This window comes from Rhincodon typus, chromosome 11, assembly GCF_021869965.1.
Source record: "Rhincodon typus isolate 14 chromosome 11, sRhiTyp1.1, whole genome shotgun sequence".
In the NCBI taxonomy this organism is placed as follows: Eukaryota; Metazoa; Chordata; class Chondrichthyes; order Orectolobiformes; family Rhincodontidae; genus Rhincodon; species Rhincodon typus.
In genome coordinates, this window is record NC_063342.1 from 54,473,528 (window position 1) to 54,489,413 (window position 15,886).

The following is a 15,886-nucleotide window of genomic DNA, read 5'->3' on the forward strand; positions in this document are numbered from 1 at the left end:
AAAGGGGATGGATGAACAGTTGGACAGTATAAGGAAGGCCAGCTAATTCATGCAGGCATCCCCAAATCTATCTCACTCACCAACTTTACCATTACGGATACAGAGGGTGATGGGTCATCAGAGGAACGTCGTGAAAGCCAAGCTGTGGCACCAAAATGGCTCAGCCACACAAGTCGTTCAGAAAGGTTGAAGGGCAGTGGTGGTAAGTGATTTGATAAGGGAACAGCCATGCTTTTCATAGGCTGCAGACATGACGCCAGGATAAGTATGTTTCCTCCTTGGTACCAGGGTCAAATATGTCTCAGATTTGCTAAAGGACCTTCTTTTGGGAGAGGAAGAAGAATGAGAGGTCATGGTTCACATTGACACCAATGACATAGGCAAAAAGAGGAATGAGGTCCTTAATGGAAAAAAAACAAGACAGACAGGCAAGGGAGTGAAAAGAGGATCTCTAAGGCAGTAATCCCAGGAAAATAGGAAGCTTGTGTAAATGTGCATGTGACTGGAAAAATGGTACAGAGGAAGAGATTGAGGTTTCTGGGAAATTGGGACCAGTTGCTGGGGCTGGTGGGACCTTCAAAAGGAGAACAGTTTCTAACTTAGTAAGACTGGGGGCAATTTTCCTGCTGGGAGATTTGCTACTGCTACTGGGGAGGTGAATTATGTGGGGGGCCAGGAACCAAAAAGGGAGCTCAGTTAGAATAAAAACAAAGCCGGTCACAGGACGTAGAAAAGCTGTAAATGAAAGGGGAAAGCAGCAGGAACAAATCCCAGAATCAAGCTGGGTCAAACTGCAGAAATGTTGAAAAGACAGTCCCTGCAGCATTCAGTAGGTGAATTGATGGCATTAGAAGTTAAAGGGGTATGATTTAATTGCAGAGATTTGGCAGCAGGATGAAGATGACTTGGAACTGAGTACTAAAAGAGGAATGGGTACAAAGGAAAATTAAGTTGGGTAGTGTTGATACCAACGGAAGAGACCTCTGTCTTGTGACAGAGGATTCTGGATAAGAAGAGCAGGATGTAGAATCAGTTTGGATTGAGAAAGAATCATAGAATCCCCACAGTGTGGAAGCAGGCCATTCAGCCCATCAAGTCCATACCAATCCGAGCATCCCATCCAGATCCAGATCCAGACCCACCCCCACCCCCACCCTAATCCTGTTATCCTGCATTTTCCATGGCCAATCCACCTAGCCTGCACATCCTGGATACTACAGGCAATTTAGCATGGACAACTCACCTAACCTGCACATTTTTGGTCTGTGGGAAGAAACCCACACAGATAAGAAGTGAATGTGCAAACTCCACAGGATCACCTGAAGGTGGAACTGAACCCTGGCACTGTGAGGCAGCAGCGGTAACCACTAAGCTACCGTGCTGCCCAGAAAGGGGCAGGAAACACTGGAATGAGTGGCTTATAGACCATCAAACAGTAGTGGTAATGCATGATATAGTATAACTCAAGGAATTAGAGGTGCCTTTTGCAAGGAGAATGCAGTCATCACAAGACCATAAGAAACAGGAATAAGCGTCAGCCATCTGGCTCCTCAAGTCTGCTCTGCCATTTGATAGGATCATGACGGATCCAACACTCATCCTGTCCACTTTCCTGCCCCTTCCCCATAATAATGTTCGATAATGTTAGATCAAAGGGAATTGCTTCATTAAATTGTCAAAAAAATGTTGCAAGCCTGAGAATTGGGAGAATTTTATAATTTATCAAAAGATGACCAATAAATTACTAAAGAAAGACAGAATAGAACTTAAACGTAAAGTAGCAATGGATTGTAGAAGTTTCTATGAGTATGTAAAAAGAAACAATAAATGGTCCTTTCTCAGGCTGGCATATTGAGATCAATGGGATAGCACAGGCTTGGGCTCACACTATTCACAATCTAGATCAATGATATAGATGTAGGGACCCATTTCCAAGTTTGTAGATGATACAAAACCTGGTGGAATAGTAAGTTGTGAGGAGGATGCAAAAAAAGCTTCATGGAAAGTTAGGCAGGCTGAATGATTAGGCACGGACATGGCAGCTGGTATATAATGTGGAGAGGTGTTAGGGCATCCTTGGTGGAAGGAATAGAGGTGCAGAGCATTTCTGAAAAGGTAAGAGATTAAAAAGTGTTGATGTGCAAAGGGACCCATGTGTTCTTGTTCATAAGCCACTGAAAACTAGCAAGTAGGTGCAGCAAGTCATTCAGTTGGCAAGTGACATGATAGCCTTTTGTGATAAAGGCTATCAAGTACAATAACAAAGAAGTCTTGATTCAATTGTATCGAAAACTGGTAACACTGCATTCGAAGTATTGTAGGCCATCTGGTCCCTTGCCATAAAGATACAGAGAGATTGCTGCGGAGGGTCACTGGACTCATTGCTGGGATGGTGGGATTGTCCCATAAGGAAAGATGGGGAAGACTGATCCTGTTTTCTCTAGAGTTTAGAAGAATGAGAGGCAATCTCTTAGAAATTAACAAAATTCTTAAAGCAACGGACAGAGTAAATGCAGAAACGATCTTTTACATAGTTGTAGAACTAGAACAAGAGGACAGTTTCATAAGAAAAGGCAAGCTGTTTAGGACTGAGATGCAGAGGAACTACTTCATTCAGAGGGTGACAAATCTTGGGAACTGAATTGGCATTGAAAATGAACAGTGAAGCAAGGGGCTTGTGACAGGTCACTCACCATTAGGAATGGAAAGTGCTTAGTATCTGTCATTTTTAGCCATACTAATTCAAAGTACTTAATGTCTTTGGCTTTTTGATTAAAGCATTCTCCCTACGTATTTCAGGATTTTTACCGGGTACAACTCATTCCGTAAATAATTTAAGCAACTTCATTGCAAAATGCTATGGTTCAGTGCAGCAAATAATATTTTATTCTGATCATGTTAACTATACAAGTTGTCTTCTTCCTCTCCAGGGGCAGAGAATTCCATAAAAGGCACCAAGAGATATATCCCAAAGACCCAATTTTGCTTTTCCCCCATATAATCAATGTCTGGCTACCATGCAGCTTCCTACATCAAGGACAGACAGGAACTCACTGCATGGGTAATTGCTGGCCCAAACCCATATTTGAGAATAAATTCAAAAAGTGGATTCCATGGAGCCATTATTCAGCAACACGGCAGAACTTTTACTCAACTTGTATATTTTCAAAGAATTGTGCAGTTTTAAAAAGAACTGCTCCAGTTATAGATAATGTTGTTCATGAGTATGACCAAGCATGTCTGTAGTTAGATCTGTTTTACAATTTCTCTGACACTTGTTTGAGCACTGTCTTGAACATGAGGAAAACTGTTGAGTCCCTGTGTCCATTGCATGTGGGATATCACCGTGATCATGAGGTGGTTCAGAATAAAACAATATAAAATGCCAAATATGCAAAACAAACTTTCCTTCTAATTGTTGAATGTTCTCACCTTGCATTTCTCCAATTGGACCTTTGCAGTATCTGACTCAGTAGCTGGTGGCTGCTGTGCTTTTAGCCAGCTTTCTGCAGAGATCACAGCTTGATCAAGCTGCTGTAGCTGGGAAGAGACGGTGATGATCTTGCTCTGATACTGCAGCCAATCCATCCTCTCCACCAACAGTTGACAAAATTCCTCCCAGCGGTTCTGGAGTTGTTCCGAAGCCTGTTTGATGTCGTCAGCAGTTGAGATCCCCTCTGAATAAAATAATACATATACAATACACATGAGGGAAAACAGCTATTTGGCTGGCAGTGTTTAAAGAAATTTTCAGAAATGCCTTCTCAAAAGACCGTATAGAAATATACATTCAAATTGCACCAGAAATAAAAAAAATGCCAGCTACATTTATAACATATTCTGCAGATTATTTTCATTAAATATGTTGAATGACTGTCTGAAAAGTTTATTGATAACGGTAGAGTTCATGCTTGTGCAATCAATGACTGTTGAGCCATGTATACTTTTAATTTGCAGTCTGACTTAGATACATTGCATGGCCTTCATAAATTGTGGAAATGGTAGGAACTAATATGATTGAAAATGAGATCATAAGGAAGCATGTGAAATTGAAATCTTATCCAATGTTCTTCCATTCACAACCCACAGTGTGTAAACAAAAGTTTCACATTTAGAGTATCATTGAACAAGCTATTTTCAAAATAAACATGTTAATATATACTCCAGAACAAGATTATATAATTTAAAACATAGTGTTGGTTTACCAAGCACAGTCAAAAGCACGGAAAAAAGTCTCCAAATTATAAGATTAACACTTGCAGGGGGTGTTCAATACAAGTGTGCAATGAAAGATTTTCAAACAGTCCAGAAAAGATAGATTGGACCATTAAGGTTGTTCCACACAATGATGACTGGAGCCTCATGATTATATACGTTCTCTTTTCTTCCTAAACCATGGCCATAGATTTATTTGGGAATGAGTAACGACTCTTTCATTTCACCAACAGCAGATCACATGCTTCACTGCACTCTTTTCGAGTCAGGGCAGCCATCTATTGCAAGCTACAAGCAATTCACTAAAATGTTAATAATCTAATGTAAATTTGAGAAAGATATGCATGAAAAGAAAACCAAACTCCAAACAAAGCTGAAAAATCCTTCCAAGCCAGTGGATGCAGAGTCTAGAAATGATTGTTTCTGGTGAATGACATTTAATCCCAACCAGCAGGTCTATTATTTTGTTCGAGTGTATCAACGCAGGCATTCACCCATTTAAACACAACTAAACGGTTTGTTTTAACAACATCTTTGTTGAAGTAGCAAATAAATAATGCTATCTAATACTGTTAAGCATTTAATTTTCTTGGCACCAGTGATTTAGAAAAACTACACATCCATGTCACATGAAAAGCCTTCCACCTTACCAAACAGTTCCTGTCTATAAGACCATATGATGTCACAGCAGAATGAGGCCGTTTGGTCCATTGGGTTGGTTCTCACATTTTTTTTTCTTTATTCATTCATGGGATGCGGACGTCACTGGCTAGGCAGCATTTATTGCCCATCCCTAATTGCCCAGAGGGCAGTTAAGCGTCAACCACGTTGCTCTGGGTCTGGAGTCACATGTAGGCCATGCCAGGTAAGTATGGCAGTTTCCCTCCTTAAAGGACATTAGTGAACCAGGTGGGTTTTTCCAACAATTGACAATGGATCATCATTATATTCTTAATCCCAGATATTTATTGAATTCAAATTCCACGATCTGCCGTGCTGGGATTTGAACCCAGGTCCCCAGAATGTTATCTGGGTCTCTGGATTAACAATCCAGCGATAATACCACTAGGCCATCGCCTCCCTGTACATTCAATCATGGCTGCATAGGTGTCCTATGAAACAAAAATTGGTGGAGGGTCAGGTAGCGTGAAGACTGCAGAAGGACTTAGACAAGTTATGAGATCCCATTTCTGAAGAAGGGTCCCGACCCGAAACATCAGCTTTCCTGTTCCCCTGATGCTGCCTGGCCTGCTGTGTTCCTCCAGCTCCATACTGTGTTATCTCTGACTCCAGCATCAGCAGTTCTTACTATCTCTATGGAGGAGTCTGACTCTTTTTACTTAGATTTTAATTGCCTAACTTTTCCCAGGCAATTTAGCTGCTGCAGCAAACTCTGAATTTTCCAGTTGATGTGGGTACTTTCCGAATGATCCAGGCACAGATGAATTGCCAATCGGAAATTTCAATTTCCCAGGCAATTCCCTCAGAGTCTAGTACATCGGGGATAACACAATCATAAGGCACAACTCCTATCTGCAGTGCAGAAACAACTCCCTGGCCACCTAAAATTCAGGACGGCGCCCATCATATTATGGAAGTTATGTTTTACTGTTTGTGAGCAACTAATAACATCCTGCTAACTGCAAGAGACTCATTCAGTCAGACCAGGAAATGACTTTCCTCTCGGGTAAGCAGGCACAGTAGCTTCCTACACTTAAACAGGATGGTGGCAATTTGAGAGGAGAGCGATAGTGAGGGCAAAAGAGGTAAGCAGGAAGAGACGGTAAGGGAGATGGGGGGAGGGTAAGACTGAAAGGGAAAAAATAGAAAAACAGAAAGACAGGAAAAGAAAGGGAGGGAGAAAGAAAGAAAGAAGGAAAGAGTGAGAAAAACAAATAGATAGATAGGAAAAGAGGGATAGAGAAGGAGAAGAGGAGAATGGAGAAAAGAAAGATCAAGGACTTTCATTGGACCTTACTGCCTGTCTCTCCTCTACGGAGATGTCCAAGGAGTGGCCTTGGACAGGGAACAGGCATTGTACAGTGCACTGCATGAAGCCTTTCATCATTAAATTTTAATAAATTTGCTAAGTTTCATTTGTAATTTGACCCAGGTTACGGGTCCTCTTTAAGGGACAACTACATGTTAAACGGAGTTCATTTGGTTCCTTTATTATTGCACTTTTTAAATTAGTTATTCAAAATAGCATAAAGAGAGTGACTGCTGGAAAAACAGGTAGTGGAAAAATCTATTATATACAATCACAGAGTCATAGAGGTGTACAGCATGGAAACAGACCCTTTTGGTCCAACTTGTCCATGCCCACCGGATATCCTAAATTAATCTATTCCCATTTGGGAGCATTTGGTCATTTCCCTCTAAACTCTTCCTATTCATGTACCCATCCAGATACCTCTTAAATCCTGTAATTGTACCAGACTCCACTACTTCCTCTGGCAGCTCATTCCATATATGCACCACATTCTGCGTGAAAAAGTTGCCCCTTAGGTCCCTTTTAAATCTTTCCTCTCTCACTGTAAACCTATGCCCTCTAGTTTTGGACTCTGCTACCCTGGTAAAAAGACCTTGGCTATTCACCCTATCCATGCCCCACATGATTTTATAAACCTCTCAGCCTCCGATGCTCCAGAAACAATAGCCCCGGCCAATTCAGCCTCTCTCTATAGCTCAAACCCTCCAACGCTGTAAATCTTTTCTGAACCCTTTCAAGCTTCAGAACATCCTTCCTACAACAGGGAGACCGTACAAACCATATCACTGTCCAGTTTCATACCCGGTTTGCGGATTGAGTTAACATACTCAAATAAAATAAATTGCTGCAACTCAATTTCTTTAATTTCCTCCTTTGGGGTAATTGATTGGGACTTACCCATTCCCTGCTTTTCAAAACAATTAGGTTTGTTTTACTGTTTGTTCACTCCCAGCTACCTCTGTTCCTACAATTCACCTACAATCTCACTCCGATCATGTTCTAATTGCCCAATGTGCATTTCACTGCAGTGACTTCTTTTTAAATTTCGCCACGCCTGTAATAAGGGATTAATCTTTCTCTCTCCGTTACCAGCAGTTGGCAATCCAGCCCAGTAAGTCATGCTGTGAGCAAATCCACTGTATTTTCCCTTTCCTTGACTCATTCAATCACCAGTCGGATTTCACACTGAAGGTATTTTACATGACTACGATGTTTACATGGACAAGAGACTTTTTTTTGTGGACAGCTGCAAACTTTGGCGGTTTTCACTTTGGAGGTTGGATGGCTGAAAAAAATGAAGCTGTGCATGGCATCCATGTAGGAGAACTACCAACAGGGACTCAAGGAACAGTTAGCACTTGAAGTCGCTGCTGCCCACATGTCCAAGGAGCAAGGAGACAGCAGCCAGACTATTCATGGTGCTACTCTGTTAGATATTTATGAATGTTATTATACTGGACAGTTGTTACATATTGACCCTGATTATTACAGCATTAGATTCTTAATCTGAACAATAGTCAGTTATACAATGATTATCACCCTCATTGCTGAAGATCTTTCAGACTGGTACTTCACTTTTTAAAAAAACAATTGTTTGCTTGCTGGTTTACAATCTTCAGTCCTCATAAACTATGTTTAATTTATTGTCTGATACATGTCCAAATGACCTTCGCTTGTGGTTGTCTCCATCTAAGCTCTTGGCCACCTTTCCACAACTAGCCCAAGCAACAAGCTCATCTATGCTATTTGTCCTGGTGCTAGTGTGCTCCACATTTTTACAACTCTTTGGGTATATAAATCTGTCCTTAATCCCTTCCTGCAATAATTAGTGGCTAATTATAATTATGGCCAATGGTATCCCTTATAACTGGAAAGATCTTCTTTAGATATACCCTGTAAAAAGCCTTCATTACCATGGAGTGTCTCCATCCTTCAAGTTTCTCATTTTGAGAGAATTTTGCTTCTGGTGTTTTATTCCTAGCCCCCTTGACATGTCGAGTCAATGGCCTCTGTTGCAGTACTTGGGTGCTCAAGAATCTCAAACAATACTATTCCCATGGCCACTGTTATGTGCTGCATCATTTTATTTTGCAACATCCATTCCCAGATGATTCTCTACACCCTAAACTTTATATTTTTTAAAGCATACTCAAATATAAAACATACTCGAAACCTTTCATCAAAAATGTTTGCTTTCTTACCAACTCACCATGCTCCCCAACGCCACCCAAATACTCCCAGAGTCTGCTTTCAATGAGGATGACAGCTCTTGACATGGTGCGTGCACCATTGTCGAATAATGACTAAAAAGGATAAATTTTCTTTTATATAGTACCTTTCAAGTTCTCATCCCAAAGTGCTTCCCAATCAATGAATCATTTTTCAAGTGCAGTCACTGTTGACGAGCAAACTTAGTAAGCTCAAGAGCAGTGACAAAGATCAGATCGTCGAATTCCCATTAGTCACTCAATGACAGTCTGTCTTGGAGTGGATTTTTTTTAACTGACTTTGAACAAGGGAAGAAAGTAAAGTAGAATAAATAATAATATTTTAACTTTTTAAATACAAATTTTTGATCATTTCTATTTTGAGTTCACATCAAAGTTAGAAATGGTGCATTTTCTCTCTCAAATTTAAGAAAAATTGACCAGTTGGACAGGAGGAAAATCTTTACTATGGCATAATCATTTACAGAATATCCTCAGGAAAACAAAACAAAGTTAATTTCTTAAAAAAACACTCACAGCCCTTCTCACAGAGAGCCAAGGCCTGTCATATCATGTCATATCAGGATTCTTCTTCCTTTCCATTTTAAATTTATTCTTGAAATTAATTAAAGACTTTCTATTTGTTTTAGTTTTGGAAATAAAGAATTTAAATACTAAAAGGTATTTTCTTCCCTGGAGAGGAATCTAAACAATTTTCCAAGAAAATGATAATCTATGGTCATTTCCCTTGGGTTATTGAATTTATTAGGCATCAGGAAAGAGGATGTGGACTTCATAGACAATTAACTAAAGCTTGATTGAAGATAAAAAGATAAGTTACAGAACGTCCTTCAGTGTAATGCAAGGTCAGAATGGGTTGAAACAACTTTTTATAGCCTTGCTTGCAACTATGTTTAGTGTCAAATGCCATTCAATGGGAGCATTGACATCTTTGAGAAATTGAGAGTTCAAGTCTGACCCCAGTAACTTAAGCACAAAACCTGTGTTGGCTTAGATGTTAGACTGATATCCCACTTTTGTTAGATATTAACATAGATGTTAGACTAATGTTGAAGATTCCACAGCTCGATTTAAGAAAAAGTGGATGTCCTCGGCAAGATTGTAAAAAAATTTATAAAATGCTTCCCTCGCAAGAGGCAGCTATTCAGCTCACTGTGTCTGTGCTTCTCATGCAAATCAATGAGCCCCAGTCCCTTGCCTTTTCCCTATAGCGCTAGCTAAAAAAAGTCTTTTCAGATGATTGTTTTATTTTTTTTGATTGCCAAGTATAGATCTACCTCCGTCATACGCTCAAGCAGTGCATTCAAGACACTTACCATTCATTGCATAATGAAACTCTCTCTCACGTTACCATTCCCTCTTTTTCCAATCTCGTGATATCAGAACTTTCTGATTCACAAAATTGATGTCAATGGGAACATTTCTTCCTAGTTACTCTGTCTAGACCACTCATGATTTTCAGCATCTCTATCAAATTTCCTCATAAGTTTCAGTTCTTTAAAAGCAGCTCCAATTTCTTCCACCCACAGACCAGGAGTTGCTCATCTCTGGAACTGTTCTCATGGATCTTTTTTACACACTTGCGAATGCTTCCCATCCTTCTTCCTAAAGTATCATATCCAAGTGTGGACACGTTGTCCAGTTGTAGCCGAATCAGTGTTTTATGAACGATCCATTAAAACTTGCTTTCTTTTGTACTCCATGTCCCAACTTATAAAGACCAGGATTCTATATGCTTTATTAACTGCTTTCTTTCAGTCCTATGTCATTACCATATTGCTGTTTATGAGAATTTGCTGTGCACAAATTAACTGTTGCATTCCCTATGTTGCAATGGCACTTACATATCAAAAGTAATTGAATCATACAATGATTACAGCACAGGAGGATGTTGTTTGTACCTGCTCTCGGGAAGAGCAATTCAACTTGTTGCCCTCCTCGTTCTTTATCCTGTAGCCCCACAAATGCTCTCTCTCCATATAATTATCTAAATCCCTTGTAAAAACCACAATTGCACAGAGTTCCAGCTATGGTCTAATGAGCGCCTTATGTACTGTTAGCAAGACTTCCCAATTTCTATTTCTTATAAAACCTGATGGGTTGGAAGTGCAAGGTTCAAAGAAAACTTGTGTTTTTCATGTAGAACTGATCATCAACTAGCTAACACTTGCAAAACCAAAAACAACCATCTGCTGATCAATGTGATTCTGTGATTGGGCAGTCCTTGTTAAACAATCTGAGTGCCTCAAAGCTACACCAGCAACCAATTTGAGACAGTCAAGCTAGTCTACACTTGCGAGACATGACACAAATTGATATGCAGAAACCTATTCCCTGCAATCAAAAGGAATGTGTTCAGGCTTGAGCCCTTTGTAAATTACTCAAGAGCCTTAAAGCCTGCAATTCATACTGCTTTCTCCATGGTGACATATCAACCAGAATTTTCTTTTCCGACCAATTAGTACTTGTGTATTACAAATCATTGTAATTGTCTGAAATTGGCAATCCTTGCATTGGTTCTGATGAGTGCAAGACAAAAAGCTTTGCCAATTTCTCTCTTTTCAGAAATTATTAACAGGAGCACTATTATAAACCCCAACTTGTACTTTCTATTCTGACGGAGAAACTTCCTTCTGACTGATGTTGGTACATGTCTTCACTGTATAAGAAATCAATTATCAAAGACAGGGGGAAATGTTCCCTTGACTGAGAGCAGCTACTGAGGAATGTTCTCCAAAGAGGCAATGCTTCTTTTGATATGAATGGCATTGTTTCTAGTGGGTGACATTTAGCATGGCCTGGAAAGAGATGGTTGAGTTAGACAATGCAGTATTTCCATTCTAGCCTCAAGAAAAACAAGCACACCAGATTTTTGCTACAGTAACCCAGAGTTTCTTCATAGTGGCCAGCATGATGCCTACATCCAACCTTTCCACAAATTGGCTACATATTCATTTAAGACGATTTGTCTTTCAGCAAACCTTGGCTCTCTAGTATTAGCACAAGATCACATCATGAATAAATAATTTATTTCATCATCCCTGGAACCTTTTCACTGTTGGTTATATGGTCCATTGAAGAACTCAATATCTTTATTTACATAAGTTTAATGGTCACTTACGGAGGTCTGCAGATTTATTTTCATCTTCATTGCAGATGAATGAAATCCCTACGAAAGCTAAATATTGGAATTGATCATAACATCCAGCATTCGATACAAAACTACAGATATTGATGAAGAATGCAGCCTGAATAAATACTGACCAATGCTTCTCATGGAAAAGGAACATGGCAAGGATGAATCTGAATCTGCAACGTAGTCACCATAAGAAATAGGAGCAGGAATTTAAACTATCAAGCCTGCTCTGCCATTCAGTAAGGTCATGGCTCATCCAATTGAGACCTTTACTTTTCTGCTGTCCCACAAAACCCTGCACTCCCTTTTTGATCAAGAATCCATTTAACTCAACTAGACATATATTCCAAGACCCAGCTTCCATGACCTTTGTGGCAGAGAAATCCGGAGATTAAAGACTCTCCGAAGAGAAATTCCTCACCTTAAATGAGATGCCCTTACTTTGACCTTGTGCCCCTCAGTACCAGACTCCCCCATGGAGGAAAACATCCTCTCTGGAATGTAAGACTAACAAATACTTACCAACATTGTGTATGGCATTCAAAACGCCACAGATGGGATTACTAGACACAATTTTTGTTTCCAGATAAAAAAAAAGTACTTGCCCTAGATGGAGTGTAACAAAATTCAATAGACAGATTATTGGGGTATGGGACAGTTGTATGAGCAGACAGTAAGTAAACTAGGCCGTATATCTGCTCAAGATTACAACAATAAGAGGTGATCTAATTCAAATACATACAATTTTAAGGGATGTGACAATGTAGATATTGTAAAATACACATAGTAACAGAATAAGGGTCAGCCATTAAGGATCAAGAGGAGAAATTTCTCCATTCAAAATGCCATACTCTGGAAAGTGATGAATGCTTAATCATAGAGTATATTTTGGACAGAGGTCAATGGATTTTTGGATACTAAGGCAATTAAGAGGTATAGTTATAGTGCAGTAAAGTGAAGCTGAGATAAAAGATCAACTATAATCCTGGTGAATGGCAGAGCAAGTTTGAGGACTCAAGTGGCCTACTCAAGCTCTGACATCTTGGGCTCTTGTAACCTCTGCAAACACAATAATGCTGCTCCCTACATCTGAGTTTGACATTGTTTAGAAACTTAAATAAAGAGTGAAGGGCTCTTAACCAACTCTTGGCAACGTGAGTTGTCAAGCATGAGTCTCCCAGCATGAAACATTCATGAAACAGAATTTTCTGCTCCTGTGACTGAACTAATTCCACATCGACACTGCCACTCTCCCTGAACACAATTGGTTTCCATCATCCCAACAAACCTCCTGGGACAGAACTCTGTCAAATGCCTTTCAAAAGTCCATATAATTAAAACATCTACTTTGGTCATCCTTCCCTATTTCCCAAAAAGGAATTTAATCAAGTAGTCAGACATAATTTGCCTTGAACTAGTCATGCCATTTCTCCTTGATTAATCTTTGTCTTTCCAAATGATATATTTCTTGTTAAATTTCAGTATATTTTATAGTTAACACATCAAGAGCTTATGAATAAGTAACTTAGAACACACTCCCAAATACAGAGGATGATATGAATTAGGAACTGGATGCAGGTCATTTGGCTGTTCAAGTCTGTTCCTCATTCAACAAGATAATGATTGAACCTCCATTTTAGCTCAACCTCCCTGCATTACTGCCCACCCTTACTGCTTTATTTTAAGAATTTTTTTTTACTGTTTCAAAACACAAATTGTATCAGTGTACGTAACCTGCAAGAGTAACACACAGAATGTTCCCAGATTTGAACCACGTGATCTGATACACACTGATATTGTCTCATCTGAATAGTTAGACAAATCCCAAACCATTGCTTTTCCATACAATTCAGGAAATGTTGTTGACACAATGGTGTGTCTATAAAAGGTAGGATAAAGACACTGAGTTTATTGTACTGAACATTCAATGTTTCCTCAGTGTTTCTTAGATCTTCCAACAAAATGACAAGGGAAGGTAGTGAGAAACACTTCGGAAATTCTATTGTGTTTTGTCAGTGTATCTACTCTCAGTAATCATTGTGAACATACAGCAGAATCCCTTCATCTAAAGTGAAACATAATAAAACCAAGCCTTGCTTTTTGATAGCATAATTTACAATGTGTGTTAATTTTTACAACTTGTCAGTTCACTTTCAATCAGGTTGCTTAATGTATACATCAAACTTGAATGAATATTCTCCTAAATGTACACTGTGAAGTTTGTGTTTGCTTTCAGATTGCAGTTTGCTACCATCTCCTGTGTGATAAATCTGAGTTTGTGTGAAGCACAAATCCCCAAGAAGATTATCTGAATCAATTTGCATATAATTACCATTCATCATCTGTTCCACCAGGGCTTGAGCTGATCTGCTGGCATCCTGCAATTTTCTGTACTTTTCAGGTTTCTCCTTCTCGATAGCCTACAAGATACGAAAATGAGCTTCCCTGTCACATATTTTAAGGGGCAAAAGAAAAATGACATTCCCCAAATAAGCACAAAAGGTTACCCTAAGGCTGAATTGATTTGGATCTAAAGATATTCCTTTTGTCATGTGTTGAACATGTAACTTCAGGACATGTGAGACATCATAACAGACCAGCACGTGTTTGCAACAAGATTAATACCTCTATTAAATGTATGATATCAGTTTCTGAAACAAGATTTACACTGACACAGCACTCCTAGATAAGTTAATGGGGTAAATCATTGAGACTGTGGGAGGCTGACAGAAATTGTTGCATGCTTTCATTACTGCCTGAATCCAAACTTCAAACAAGCATGCGTCAACTCAGCAAATAACAGTTTTCCGATTTCCCATGAATAGCTCATTTCGTTTTGCTGGCCTAACTCCATTGCAACTGAGCTGCAAATTACAATCACCATTCCCTGAGCTAAACTTAACCTGAGATAATAACGTACTGATTAGAAGGCAGACATATTAAAAGCTGATATATAAAGTCCTATCCTGAGGTCTAATATTTGAACATAATTTTTAAATTTCACTAATCTCGTGACTGTCAAAATTTAATCTTGGCGTTGCCAAAATACTATCAGAATCTGAGATATCTTATTACATCAACCTTTATCACAAAATAGTCATTTGATTTGTAGATTTCACTTATTATCTTTTACATACTGAATACTTGACATACATGAACTTTTTCCTGAAGATCCGAGATATTTCCTTCTTTCCGGTAGATTGCAAACTCTGGACTTTGAAGGATAGCTTCTGATCGAGTCATCCAGCTGTGCAGCTCTGTTGTATCAACATCAAACCTGCAGAAAGAACCGCCAATCGTCCATAAAAGCTTGTCAACACTTCTCCTTGTGTTTCTGTTCAGAATACAGGGCTGAATTTTACATGTCATCCACGGATGGAAAAACAAGGTGGATGCATAAACTAGGATGCCACGCTGTTGGCAGTATGCCCACTCCCAGCCCACCTAGTGCCATGTTTTATCAGCAACAGTGGGACATGTCAAGTGGATGCCTGCCCATGTCGAATTGAGGCCCTGAAGTGGATAATTAAGGGTCTTATAATACTCTGCTCCAATTCAATAAGGGAGGCTTGGGCCCAATACGTAGCCCAGTACGTTCAGACCTACAGGCTACTGGTCAGTGAAAGAGCCTGGGGTTCCACCATCCTAGCCCCACTGTGCCAGACAACCCCTCCCTAACCTACCACTCTGCCCAAAATGCATACGTTGAATCACTGGATAAAGGCATTCTTACTTCCAGTCACGAAGGACAATCTATGAAATGTTGGCGACCTTGCTTTAATAGGGTCTGCGGTTGTTGCATAAAAAAATCTGTTTAACATCGTAACACCGGAAATAACGTGATAAAATTGCTACAATCTCATCATATCAATGTACACAGTGGGCCAAGGTCAATGTTACCTCAGTTCCGAAGAAGAGGCATATTGGATGCAAAATATTAACTCTTGCTTCCCTCTCCACAGATGCTGTCAGGCCTGCTGAGTTTCTCTAGTATTTTGTTTCTTTTTAAATTTCAGATCTCCAGCATCCACTGCATTCGGCTTTTATTCCAGTGTTACATTCCTTGATACCCATACACATAGTTGCGACATCAAACTCAGTGGGGCCAAACTAGATTATTTCCTAAAAATTGGCATGAGGATCTCAATAGATGCAGGGCTGTCTTCTGAGATAGATTGTATGGCAATCCAAGTGCTGCCTGATCATTTAAGTGATTGTAGCACCTCACCTGACACAAAGATTTTCTGGAGCTGATTTCTACAGAAATCACGTTTAATTAACTTGATGTTTTTGTTTTGAAGAGTTAACAGAAAG

General features: G+C 39.5%; 1 protein-coding gene across 2 annotated transcripts in view; it reads right to left on the reverse strand.

Moving 5' to 3' along the window:
• Positions 1-15,886, reverse strand: part of dmd (dystrophin) — a 1,291,331-nt gene that overhangs the window by 1,000,900 nt on the left and 274,545 nt on the right. For both annotated transcript variants that reach the window (XM_048602828.1, XM_048602824.1), the window contains exons 15-17: positions 14,726-14,849; positions 13,905-13,992; positions 3,433-3,677 (exon numbers count right to left, since the gene is read on the reverse strand). In XM_048602828.1, the coding sequence (XP_048458785.1) occupies positions 3,433-3,677; positions 13,905-13,992; positions 14,726-14,849 (457 nt within the window). The remainder of the gene's footprint in view (positions 1-3,432; positions 3,678-13,904; positions 13,993-14,725; positions 14,850-15,886) is intronic.